A 12,693-nucleotide genomic window follows, 5' to 3' on the forward strand; every position below is an offset into this window, starting at 1 on the left:
CCAGTTTTCGTAGACGAAATCATAGACACCTGTAAAAATAAAATAATGAAATGTAAAAGCGTGTGTGAAATATAATAGATTGGGTGAGTCGTTTGTTGAAGGAACACTTACTTTCTCGGTTGGCAACCACGAGTCGGTTATACATTTTCTCCAAGTTGTACTTGTACATGGCCTCTGATGAAGATTCGCACAATGTCCGCCAGTACGACATAAATTTCCCCCAATCTTCTTTATCGAACCCTGACTTGCACTTTCTAGCTATATTTTGTTGGATGTGAAAGTGGCATAGAAGCCTTTTTGCGTTCGGGAATACTTTAGAACACGCGTTTATTAGGGCAAGCTCCCTATCCGTGACTATCACACGCGGCATCATACATTCATGCAATATTGACTTGATCCGCTCAAGCACCCACACGTAGTTACCCCTTCGTTCTTTACAAATAACGGCATGTGCGATACAAAAAGACTTCCCAGTCGACGTCATACCCACAACCTGGACAAATGGCATGTTGTAGAGGTTTGTTTTGTAGGTCGCGTCGATCAACATCACGTGCGGGAATGCACGCCACATAGTGATTGAATAAGGATGAACAAAGAAAATCTCTGTTACGACATCTGTTTTGGGATCTTGTCGGGTGTCGTAAATGAATCGGCGGTCATGCAGCAGGCTTTCCAGTGCCTGAATAGGATTCTTTCCGTCCATTATTGTCGCTCTAATTTTTTGTACCGCATTTTGCACGTCTTTCTGAACGTGCAGGCTGTCGGGGAACTGCTTTCTTAGGGTTTGAAATATGATACGTGGCTCCATGTTTTGAGCAGTTAGCTGCTCCACTAGCTTGTATTCGGCTTTAGTAAATCTTCGCACAAAAGCGTGGCCCAACAGACTCGTCGTAGGTTCGTGGTTATGGTTCGCACAGTCCACTTTTAACTCCCACGTGTCGTTCATCACGTCCCGGATGGCGAGTAATGAAAATGGGCAGCCGATTTTTTTGCTACCAGCTTTCCTAACTGTTGCTTTACTACGGTGTTCACCACTACGGTCGCACACAAGCCATACCATCCCAGTAGTACCGCCAATATTTTTTGATCGGCGGGTAACAATTACGTAACCATTATCCTTTCCCGTTTCTTGTACCCAATTCTTCAAATCAGTTAGAGACATGAAACGCTAAAAAAAGTTACGTTAATAATAATATAATCGAAACTTCAGGGACCATTTGTGTCAAAAAGACATTAATAATAATAATAATAACAATAATAATAATAATAATAATAATAATAATAATAATATAATAATATAATCGAAACTCATACTTCAGGTACTAATATGGTTATTATTGAAACTATTTTAACAGAATGATTTAACAAGGTTAACTTTCATATAAAGATTTCATCTTTAAACACTAACTCAGTTAGCATACTTAACTGAACAGTATAGGGACCATTTGTGTCAATTTTTGAAACTTCAGGGACTATTTTTGTCAATTTTCGAAACTTCAGGGACCATTTTTGTCAATTTTCGAAAGTTCAGGGACCATTTTTGTCAATTTTCAAAACTTCAGGGACCATTTTTGTCAATTTTCGAAAGTTCAGGGACCATTTTTGCAATTTTCGAAAGTTCAGGGACCATTTTTGTCAATTTTCGAAAGTTCAGGGACCATTTTTGTCAATTTTCGAAACTTCAGGGACCATTTTGTCAATTTTCAAAACTTTAGGGACTGTTTTGTCAATTTTTTGAAACTTCAGGGACTATTTTCGTAAAATTTGAAACTTCAGGGACTTTATATTGTTTTTGGCACTTAACTGGACTAACTGAGTTCTCTAACTCAGTTAGTGGTCCCTTGTATTAAATGCTAACCTAGTTAGGATATAACTATGATTTAACTAACTAAGTTAGGTTTAAACTAACCATTTTGTTAATTAGACTAACTAGATTATTATTATAAAAAGAATACAATTTTTAATAATAATAATAATTATAATTATAATATTTTTAACAACAACAATAATAATAATAATAATAATAATAATAATAACAATAATAATAATAATAATAATAATAATAATAATAATAATAATAATAATAATAATAATAATTAAAGTATTTAACAATAATAACAATAACAATAATTATTATAATTATATTATTTTTAACAATAATAATAATAATAATAATAATAATAATAATAATAATAATAATAACAATTATAATTATAATAATAATAACAATAATTATTTTAATGTGATACCTCATTTACTTGAAATGGATTGCCCGGGGTAGATGGTTCATAAAGTGATGTGTTACGGGACTCATAACCATATCCACCATGTTCTTCGTATCCACCGTATCCAACTTCATCCCTAGATCTATCGTATACACTGTAACCACCTTCACCCCCGTATCCACTGTAACCACCGTCACCCCCATATCTATCGTATCCACCGTAGCCCCCATATCCACTGTAACCACCTTCACCCCCGTATCCACCATCACCACCGTATCCACTGTAACTTCCGTATCCACCTTCATCCCCGTATACCCCATAACCCGGATACGATTGCTGCGACGGGTAATATGGTTCATCAACAGGTGCATTCTCAACACCGTATCCACTTTGTTGCACGTACGGAGATTCATACCCGTATCCGTAATCTGGACACACTTGATGCGCCGGGTAATTTGGTTCATCAACAGGTGGAGTGGGAGTCTTGTTCAAGTCTGGCAACTGTGTTTCTTGATTAACAGGGACTCCAGACACAACCTCCTCCTCCTCATTGGCAGCATTTGATCCCCATGTGTCGTTAGAATAACGATTACCGAAATAATTATCCTTCCAAAATGATGACATTTTAACAAGGTTGAACCAAAAACTAACAATTTACTGAAGAAGAAGATGAAAAGGAAAGCAAAGTATATGTCGGGTGATGGGTAACAGATATGAATGGAGGGATAAATAGACTTTCATCTGGCATGTCAATACGCAGCGTATTGATCCCTACTCACCGTATTACTTTATTCACGTGCCCTGGACAACATCGTATCAGGTCAAATCAGTCTACCAATACGATGCGTATTGATCAATACGCACCCTATGTAAGACTGATTTGACATGGTACTAGGTTTGACTGTCTGGTCGTCCACCTACCACTTATATACGCTGCGTATTGACCAATACGCAGCGTATTCAGGTAACCCTATATGTCACACCCCCAAAATCCACCTGCGGAGTATCACCGCTTGGGAGCGTGACTGACCAGGATCACGCCACCAATCATATCGAACATGTAGTTAATGTCAAGTATAATAAATGTAAACCAATTATTCAATACGATTGATGTTCCAACAAAACATAATTTAAGTAGCGGAAGCGTATTAATGATATCCAATGTATGTAAATAGTTCAAGTGTTGTAAGTATAACATAACATCCACGATCCAATCTCCACAACGACCTGCTCCTCCCTGTGCAAGCTCCATGTATCTAACAACCTGCAAGGCATGTAACAGAGGATCAACAAACTAGTTGAGCGAGTTCACAGTTTAACAGTTCAGTAATAGTATAGTGTGAGTGGTAGTATGTTCGTTCGTTATGACGTATATCGTAATAGTTTCCATCGCGGCCTCCCAGGCAGGTATGCGAAGATGTTAGGGGGATGGTCATCCCGTATATTCTAGACTAGGTTTACTTGTATCGCGGCCTACCAGGCAGGTGTGCGAAGATTAGTAAATTACAGTTCGCGGCCTTCCAAAGGCAGGTGTGCGAAGTCAGTCATAATATCGCGGCCAACCCTTGGCAGGTGTGCGAATATCAGTTCAATAAGTGTTACTAGTCTAGTAGTAGTTCTAACAGTGGAGTATGTACCATAGTTCATCAATTCACATCACTACGTTCCAGTATCGACAAGTACCAGTAAATAACCAAATCCCATTCCCACCCTGGGAACCCATGCCTTGGCTGTGTGAACTCACCTTGGTTTGCTCGGTATGGTAAGTAAGTGCTCGCAGTTAATCAATCACGTCCTAAATACGCACGTATGCACAATCAGTTTACATCCAAATTGTTCACGTATAGGTATAATCACCGAAGGACTAGCATGTATTCACTATCATAAAAATCATGCACATCACTTAACATAACAGCAGTTATATGTCTCAGTTAATATTTAACAGGTTTAGACTGAGTTACTGGGCAGGTTATACATTTAGCGAAACACACTTCTTGGCGAAACATACTTTTTGGCGAAACACAAACAATCTGTTTCGCCAACTACCCTTGGCGAAATAAAAATCCAGTTTCGACAACCGGTGATTCGTCGGTGTACATTTTGTCTCGTCAAAATCATCACACAACAATATTACTTCTAAACATAATAATTCGGTTGGCACTTTATAGTGTGGGCCGCTAAAGTCAGCCAATGACCACTCTTGGGCCGCCCATCCCACCAATCAAACCTTAGACAAATAAAATGAGATGGTCATATGTGCATGATTAGCCGCATTCTCACTGTTCGGTTCTTTAATATTAGTGGGCCAAGCCCACAGCCAATTGCCCTCACTTGACCGCCCAACCCACTAATTCGGAGCCTGACATCTCCTTGACCAAGAACTGACCTCTTGATCGCCACCCATTCCTAGGATAGTTGTTACTGACTTTGATTAGTTGTTTTGAAATTTACTAACACTATTTAATAAGTTATGACCATTGGACCAACAAGCATACACAAGGTATCTCATTGGACCCCTATATCACCCATACTAATAGTAAATGTTTGAATGATTTGTTGTCAGATCCATCACCAATTAATGTAAATAGCAAAGATAAAGTTTTGAAAACAAATCCCCATCACATGCTTTCTGACAATTCCATGTATAAATATAATTGCTATGACCGAGAATGTTTAGTGATATCTATCCACCTTGGCTGCATTTTCAATACATTTCAAAATCATATATTCATCATCCTATCCTAACTTTTATAAATTCCACATAAAACTATTATATTTAACCACTACTGACAATACACATTAACTATGCACATGGTTAGATTATATCAAGACTACAACCACACCCACATGGCCGACATTCTCTTTAATCAAAGTTATTCACTTTCATCAAACCATTATTCTACAATATCCTTGGACCGACATCATGCTTGTAATCATATACAATATTGACTTAACCCACATATTCACATGCTAATCAATATACCATTCAATAAACACAATAATTGGCCGATGACTTGTTTAAACATTCAAAGGATGATTTTTTTTTTTATTGGACCGATATATAAAGGTGGTCGGTTCCCCCATAATCTTGCCGACCCTTTTGTATGTAATTCCCCATAATCTTGCCGCCCAAACATGATTGGACCGATTGTCATTCAATCAACACACAAGAATATCATTCAACGCATACATGCGGCCAATCATTAGTATAACAAATCATTTAACTACATAACCAGTCAATCATGAAACATTTGTAAGCACACTAACCGATTAAGAAGGGAAACGAAATCAAAGAAGGCTTCGAGATACAATCAGATTATCGCCGGCTGCTAGAGAGGGAGTATGAGCTTTAGGGTTTGCAACTTGCGTGCGTATTGTGTTTAGTATCAATGAGAAATAACCCTTCCTATTGCGTGGGTTGAACGAATAAGAGGAGTGGGCCGACCCTCCATTTGGGCTGTCCACTGAGCTCAGTTACAAGCATACGGCCACTTGGGCTTGTGCGATCGGGTTCTACGTTGCGCGTTTCAGGTTGGGGCTCGATTAACATTCAAACACTTATTATACATAGCACATAACCACATAACGTTCACGTAAATTCACATAGTCACATATCGTAATGTCATAACATTCCATACGTCAATTAAGTTCACTACGTTACATACGTTACAAAGACGGGTTCGAAGTACGAGTTGTCACATTATCCCCAACTAATTGGAAATTTCGTCCCGAAATTTGGTATGCACTCACTGAGGAAGCTAGGTAAGTTCAATAGTTCACTGGTTTTCCTGGGGTGTCACATCCTCCCCCCGTTGATCTGGAATTTCGTCCCGAAATTCCGAAGTAGTAGCTTCAGCCTCAGCAGTGGTTGCATTGGTTCCGAATAACTGGGGGTACTTTTCTGTCATTAGGTATTCGCGTTCCCAGGTGTACTCTGGGCCACGTCGGGAGTTCCAACGAACTCGAACAAGAGGGATTCTCTTGTTTTTGAGGACCTTCACATCCCGGTCCGTGATTTCTACTGGTTCCTCGACGAACTGCAACCGCTCGTCGATAGTGAGTTCTTTGAAAGGAATGATGAGGTTTTCATCTGATAGGCACTTCTTTAAGTTTGACACATGGAAGACATTGTGAACTGCCCCGAGTTCAGCTGGTAGGTTCAATATATAGGCTACCTTGCCAATCTTTTCTATGATTTCGAATGGTCCGACGTACTGCGGATTTAGTTTGCCCCGTTTGCCAAAACGTACCACACCCTTCCAGGGTGAGACTTTCAATAATACCCGGTCCCCGACCTGAAATTCCAAAGGCTTTCTACGCTTGTCCGCGTAGGCTTTCTGACGGTCGCGTGCTGCCGCCATGCGTTGTCGTATCTGTGCGATCTTTTCCGTGGCGTCCACTACAATTTCTGGACCCGTAATCTGACTATCCCCCACCTCTGCCCAACAGAGAGGTGACCGGCATTTACGTCCGTACAATGCCTCGAATGGAGCGGCTTGTATGCTGGTGTGATAACTATTATTATACGAGAACTCCACCAAAGGGAGATGCTTTTCCCAGCCGTTGCCGAAATCGATAACGCATGCCCGAAGCATGTCTTCTAGAGTTTGGATCGTTCGCTCAGACTGCCCATCCGTCTGAGGATGATATGCTGTGCTCATGTCTAATCTTGAGCCGAATGGTTTATGCATCGCCTGCCATAGCTCTGACGTGAATCGTGCATCGCGATCCGAAATGATGGACGTGGGCACCCCGTGCCTCGAAACAACTTCTTTAAGATAGACGTCTGCGAGAGTGGAGAACTTATCCGTTTCCTTTATAGCTAGGAAGTGTGCAGACTTGGTGAGTCGATCCACGATCACCCATATGGTATCATTCCCACGCTGGGATCTAGGTAGGCCTGTAACGAAATCCATGGAAATTTCTTCCCATTTCCATTGAGGTATCTTAGGCTGCTGAAGTAGGCCAGCTGGTTTCTGATATTCAACCTTGACTCTCGCGCAGGTCAAGCACTTTCCAACGTACGTAGCGATGTGGGCCTTCATGCTAGGCCACCAGTATGTAGTGCTGATGTCGTGGTACATTTTGTCCGACCCTGGATGTACCGAGTAGCGAGACTTGTGTGCTTCGTCCATCACAAGTTCGCGTAGACCGCCATAAAGTGGGACCCAAATACGCCCCGTTACATAGTAGGCGCCGTCTACCTTCTGTTCCATTCGTTGTCGTGAGCCGCGTAAGGCTTCAGCTTTGACATTTTCTGGTTTCAATGCTTCTACCTGAGCATTTCGTATCTGTGTAGGGAGGCTGGACTGAATCGTAAGCTGTAGCGCTCGCACGCGCCGTGGCAAAGTGTCTTTCCGACTGAGGGCATCAGCCACAACATTGGCTTTGCCTGGATGGTACTTGATGGCGCATTCGTAATCGTTCAGTAGTTCAACCCATCGTTGTTGACGTATGTTCAAATCCTTCTGCTTAAGAATATGCTCGAGACTCCTGTGATCGGTGTAAATCGTGCACCTGGTACCGTACAGGTAGTGTCGCCATATCTTAAGCGCGAAAACCACAGCTCCCAGCTCTAAATCGTGCGTCGTGTAGTTCCGTTCATGAATCTTTAGTTGACGAGAGGCGTAGGCAATAACTTTACCCCGCTGCATCAATACACAACCCAGACCCTGTATTGATGCGTCACAATATACTACAAAGTCATCTGTGCCCTCTGGCAAAGAGAGGATAGGTGCGCTGCAAAGCCTATCCTTTAGGTACTGAAAAGCAGTCTCCTGGGGCTCTCCCCAGCGATAAACGACACCCTTTTGTGTCAGTAGCGTAAGTGGTTGCGCGATCTTTGAAAAGTCTTTGATGAATTGCCGATAATAACCAGCCAAACCCAAGAATTGGCGTATTTCTGTCGGTGTACGCGGTGCAGGCCAGTTTCTGATCGAATCTACCTTGGATGGATTGACATGGATCCCATCCTTGTTCACTACATGGCCTAGAAAGTGGGCTTCACGAATTTTATGACGAACTTGTCTAGGTAGGGTTTGCACACCCTGTTCATAAGGTCCATAAATACGGCTGGTGCGTTCAATAATATCAAAACATCCATCATATCAAACATAAAGTATAGTAGTTAAAAATGATTCATAAAACCCAATACATTTGATGTTCAAACCAAACTTTGTTCGAGTAGCGGAAACATAAAAATGAAAAAAAACCCAAAAAGAAGTTATAAGTTCAAATGTCGTTCATTGCGTCTCCTCGTCCTAACACGAAAGCTTGACCTCTTGCCTCGTTGCCATTGTTGTTGTTGTTGTTGTTCCCGTTGCCCTGGTTATTGTTGTGGTTCTGATTCTGGTTCAACTGAGGACAATCGCGTTTGTAATGACCTTCCGCCCCACACTGGAAACATCCCCGGTTTCCACGCTGTGGTTGCTGCTGCTGCGGGTTTTGAGGAACTGGTGGCGGAAGTTGCTGGTTCTGATTTGCTGGCCGAGAGCTTCTACAATCCTTAGCCTCATGACCCATCTTGAGGCATCTTTGACATTGTTCCCTGCGACATCTTCCGCTGTGGTGTTTGTTGCACTTGTTACACAGTGGGTGAATTCCCCGATATCCACCCTGCCCCTGACTGCCAGATGATTGCTGAGTCGAATTCTGGTAGTCATTTGTCTTGCGTTGCTGAGACTGAACAGTAACCGATCCCTTGCTGGAATCCCCCTCCCATTTCCTCTTGTTGTCACTGGAGTAGCAGAAGTGGTGACAGCAGTAGTGGTAGCCTTGACACGTTTTGGCAGTTTGTTCTGATCCACTGCCTGATCTGTAATACGGTGAGCAAGGCGCTGTATAGCCTGGATATTATCAAGATTAGCCGATGTCACATGGCTCTGGATCTCTGGCGCCAATCCCTTGAGATACATCTCAATGCGCTTGTATGGAGGGTCTACCATAGTTGGACACAGCACGGCCAGCTCGTTTGACCGTTTAGTATACGCTTCAATCTCAGATCCAACCATTTTCAAATTGTACAGCTCGTCTTCCAACTTGTGAATATCTTCACGTGTGCAATATTCCCTCTTAATAAGTTCCTTAAAATCGTTCCAGGGTGTGGCGTTAGCAGCTGCCAACCCTAAGATCTGTACTTGCGCGTTCCACCAAGTCAACGCGATTCCTTCCAAAGTGCCAGTTGCATACTTGACCTTGCGAGCCTCAGGGCACTCGCACATTTCGAATACTGACTCTAGCTTTTCAAACCAATGGAGGAGTCCCACTGCCCCCTCGGTGCCACTGAAAGAATTTGGACGGCAGTCCATGAAGTTCTTGAAAGTGCAGACAGGCTGCTGCGCGTGTTGACCTGCTTGAGCTGCTGCAACTGCCGCAGCAACTTGAGCTTGAACGAAAGCCTCTAGCTGGGCTTGTGTCATGCTAATTCTTCCAGACATGATCTTCATAGTGAAAGTAATGTAAGTGAGAGTGGTTCGCGAGTAGGGCGATGACAGAAAAGTGTAAGCATGTAGGTGTTCTCAAGCAATAACAAGTAGTGAGCAAAGTAATGTAAGCATACTACGAGCAAAGTTCTATGCAGTTCTAGCAAGCAGGTAATAAACATAAACCTTATTACCTAGGATGTCGAGTCTTGCACGTGGAGCGAAGCGTCGTTGTGGATCGTTGTGAGCACTGTTCTGGTTATAGTCTGGTCTTAATAAAAACGTTTTCCCATATTAAAACCAAGTTCTCTATAACCAATGGCTCTGATACCAATCTGTCACACCCCCAAAATCCACCTGCGGAGTATCACCGCTTGGGAGCGTGACTGACCAGGATCACGCCACCAATCATATCGAACATGTAGTTAATGTCAAGTATAATAAATGTAAACCAATTATTCAATACGATTGATGTTCCAACAAAACATAATTTAAGTAGCGGAAGCGTATTAATGATATCCAATGTATGTAAATAGTTCAAGTGTTGTAAGTATAACATAACATCCACGATCCAATCTCCACAACGACCTGCTCCTCCCTGTGCAAGCTCCATGTATCTAACAACCTGCAAGGCATGTAACAGAGGATCAACAAACTAGTTGAGCGAGTTCACAGTTTAACAGTTCAGTAATAGTATAGTGTGAGTGGTAGTATGTTCGTTCGTTATGACGTATATCGTAATAGTTTCCATCGCGGCCTCCCAGGCAGGTATGCGAAGATGTTAGGGGGATGGTCATCCCGTATATTCTAGACTAGGTTTACTTGTATCGCGGCCTACCAGGCAGGTGTGCGAAGATTAGTAAATTACAGTTCGCGGCCTTCCAAAGGCAGGTGTGCGAAGTCAGTCATAATATCGCGGCCAACCCTTGGCAGGTGTGCGAAGATCAGTTCAATAAGTGTTACTAGTCTAGTAGTAGTTCTAACAGTGGAGTATGTACCATAGTTCATCAATTCACATCACTACGTTCCAGTATCGACAAGTACCAGTAAATAACCAAATCCCATTCCCACCCTGGGAACCCATGCCTTGGCTGTGTGAACTCACCTTGGTTTGCTCGGTATGGTAAGTAAGTGCTCGCAGTTAATCAATCACGTCCTAAATACGCACGTATGCACAATCAGTTTACATCCAAATTGTTCACGTATAGGTATAATCACCGAAGGACTAGCATGTATTCACTATCATAAAAATCATGCACATCACTTAACATAACAGCAGTTATATGTCTCAGTTAATATTTAACAGGTTTAGACTGAGTTACTGGGCAGGTTATACATTTAGCGAAACACACTTCTTGGCGAAACATACTTTTTGGCGAAACACAAACAATCTGTTTCGCCAACTACCCTTGGCGAAATAAAAATCCAGTTTCGACAACCGGTGATTCGTCGGTGTACATTTTGTCTCGTCAAAATCATCACACAACAATATTACTTCTAAACATAATAATTCGGTTGGCACTTTATAGTGTGGGCCGCTAAAGTCAGCCAATGACCACTCTTGGGCCGCCCATCCCACCAATCAAACCTTAGACAAATAAAATGAGATGGTCATATGTGCATGATTAGCCGCATTCTCACTGTTCGGTTCTTTAATATTAGTGGGCCAAGCCCACAGCCAATTGCCCTCACTTGACCGCCCAACCCACTAATTCGGAGCCTGACATCTCCTTGACCAAGAACTGACCTCTTGATCGCCACCCATTCCTAGGATAGTTGTTACTGACTTTGATTAGTTGTTTTGAAATTTACTAACACTATTTAATAAGTTATGACCATTGGACCAACAAGCATACACAAGGTATCTCATTGGACCCCTATATCACCCATACTAATAGTAAATGTTTGAATGATTTGTTGTCAGATCCATCACCAATTAATGTAAATAACAAAGATAAAGTTTTGAAAACAAATCCCCATCACATGCTTTCTGACAATTCCATGTATAAATATAATTGCTATGACCGAGAATGTTTAGTGATATCTATCCACCTTGGCTGCATTTTCAATACATTTCAAAATCATATATTCATCATCCTATCCTAACTTTTATAAATTCCACATAAAACTATTATATTTAACCACTACTGACAATACACATTAACTATGCACATGGTTAGATTATATCAAGACTACAACCACACCCACATGGCCGACATTCTCTTTAATCAAAGTTATTCACTTTCATCAAACCATTATTCTACAATATCCTTGGACCGACATCATGCTTGTAATCATATACAATATTGACTTAACCCACATATTCACATGCTAATCGATATACCATTCAATAAACACAATAATTGGCCGATGACTTGTTTAAACATTCAAAGGATGATTTTTTTTTTATTGGACCGATATATAAAGGTGGTCGGTTCCCCCATAATCTTGCCGACCCTTTTGTATGTAATTCCCCATAATCTTGCCGCCCAAACATGATTGGACCGATTGTCATTCAATCAACACACAAGAATATCATTCAACGCATACATGCGGCCAATCATTAGTATAACAAATCATTTAACTACATAACCAGTCAATCATGAAACATTTGTAAGCACACTAACCGATTAAGAAGGGAAACGAAATCAAAGAAGGCTTCGAGATACAATCAGATTATCGCCGGCTGCTAGAGAGGGAGTATGAGCTTTAGGGTTTGCAACTTGCGTGCGTATTGTGTTTAGTATCAATGAGAAATAACCCTTCCTATTGCGTGGGTTGAACGAATAAGAGGAGTGGGCCGACCCTCCATTTGGGCTGTCCACTGAGCTCAGTTACAAGCATACGGCCACTTGGGCTTGTGCGATCGGGTTCTACGTTGCGCGTTTCAGGTTGGGGCTCGATTAACATTCAAACACTTATTATACATAGCACATAACCACATAACGTTCACGTAAATTCACATAGTCACATATCGTAATGTCATAACATTCCATACGTCAATTAAGTTCACTACGTTACATACGTTACAAAGACGGGTTCGAAGT

General features: G+C 41.6%; 2 protein-coding genes across 2 annotated transcripts in view; both read right to left on the reverse strand.

Moving 5' to 3' along the window:
- Positions 1 to 12,693, reverse strand: part of LOC110889666 (putative F-box/LRR-repeat protein 23) — a 45,302-nt gene that overhangs the window by 20,180 nt on the left and 12,429 nt on the right. The gene's annotated exons all lie outside the window — the stretch shown is intronic.
- Positions 20 to 3,049, reverse strand: LOC118479589 (PKS-NRPS hybrid synthetase CHGG_01239-like). The gene is made up of 2 exons (XM_035974197.1): positions 2,250 to 3,049; positions 20 to 1,168 (listed from the first exon to the last, which is right to left on the reverse strand). Exons 1-2 carry the CDS (start codon positions 2,847 to 2,849, stop codon positions 20 to 22), a joined length of 1,749 nt encoding a protein of 582 aa, XP_035830090.1. The 5' UTR covers positions 2,850 to 3,049.

This window comes from Helianthus annuus, chromosome 6, assembly GCF_002127325.2.
Source record: "Helianthus annuus cultivar XRQ/B chromosome 6, HanXRQr2.0-SUNRISE, whole genome shotgun sequence".
Classification (NCBI taxonomy): domain Eukaryota; kingdom Viridiplantae; phylum Streptophyta; class Magnoliopsida; order Asterales; family Asteraceae; genus Helianthus; species Helianthus annuus.

Excerpts from the sequence above, each read along its gene's own strand:
- LOC118479589 (XM_035974197.1), bottom strand. The coding sequence starts at position 2,849 with ATGTCATCATTTTGGAAGGATAATTATTTCGGTAATCGTTATTCTAAC. Across the intron at positions 1,169-2,249 it reads ATCCATTTCAAGTAAATGAG|CGTTTCATGTCTCTAACTGA; the intron begins GTATCACATTAA and ends AACTTTTTTTAG.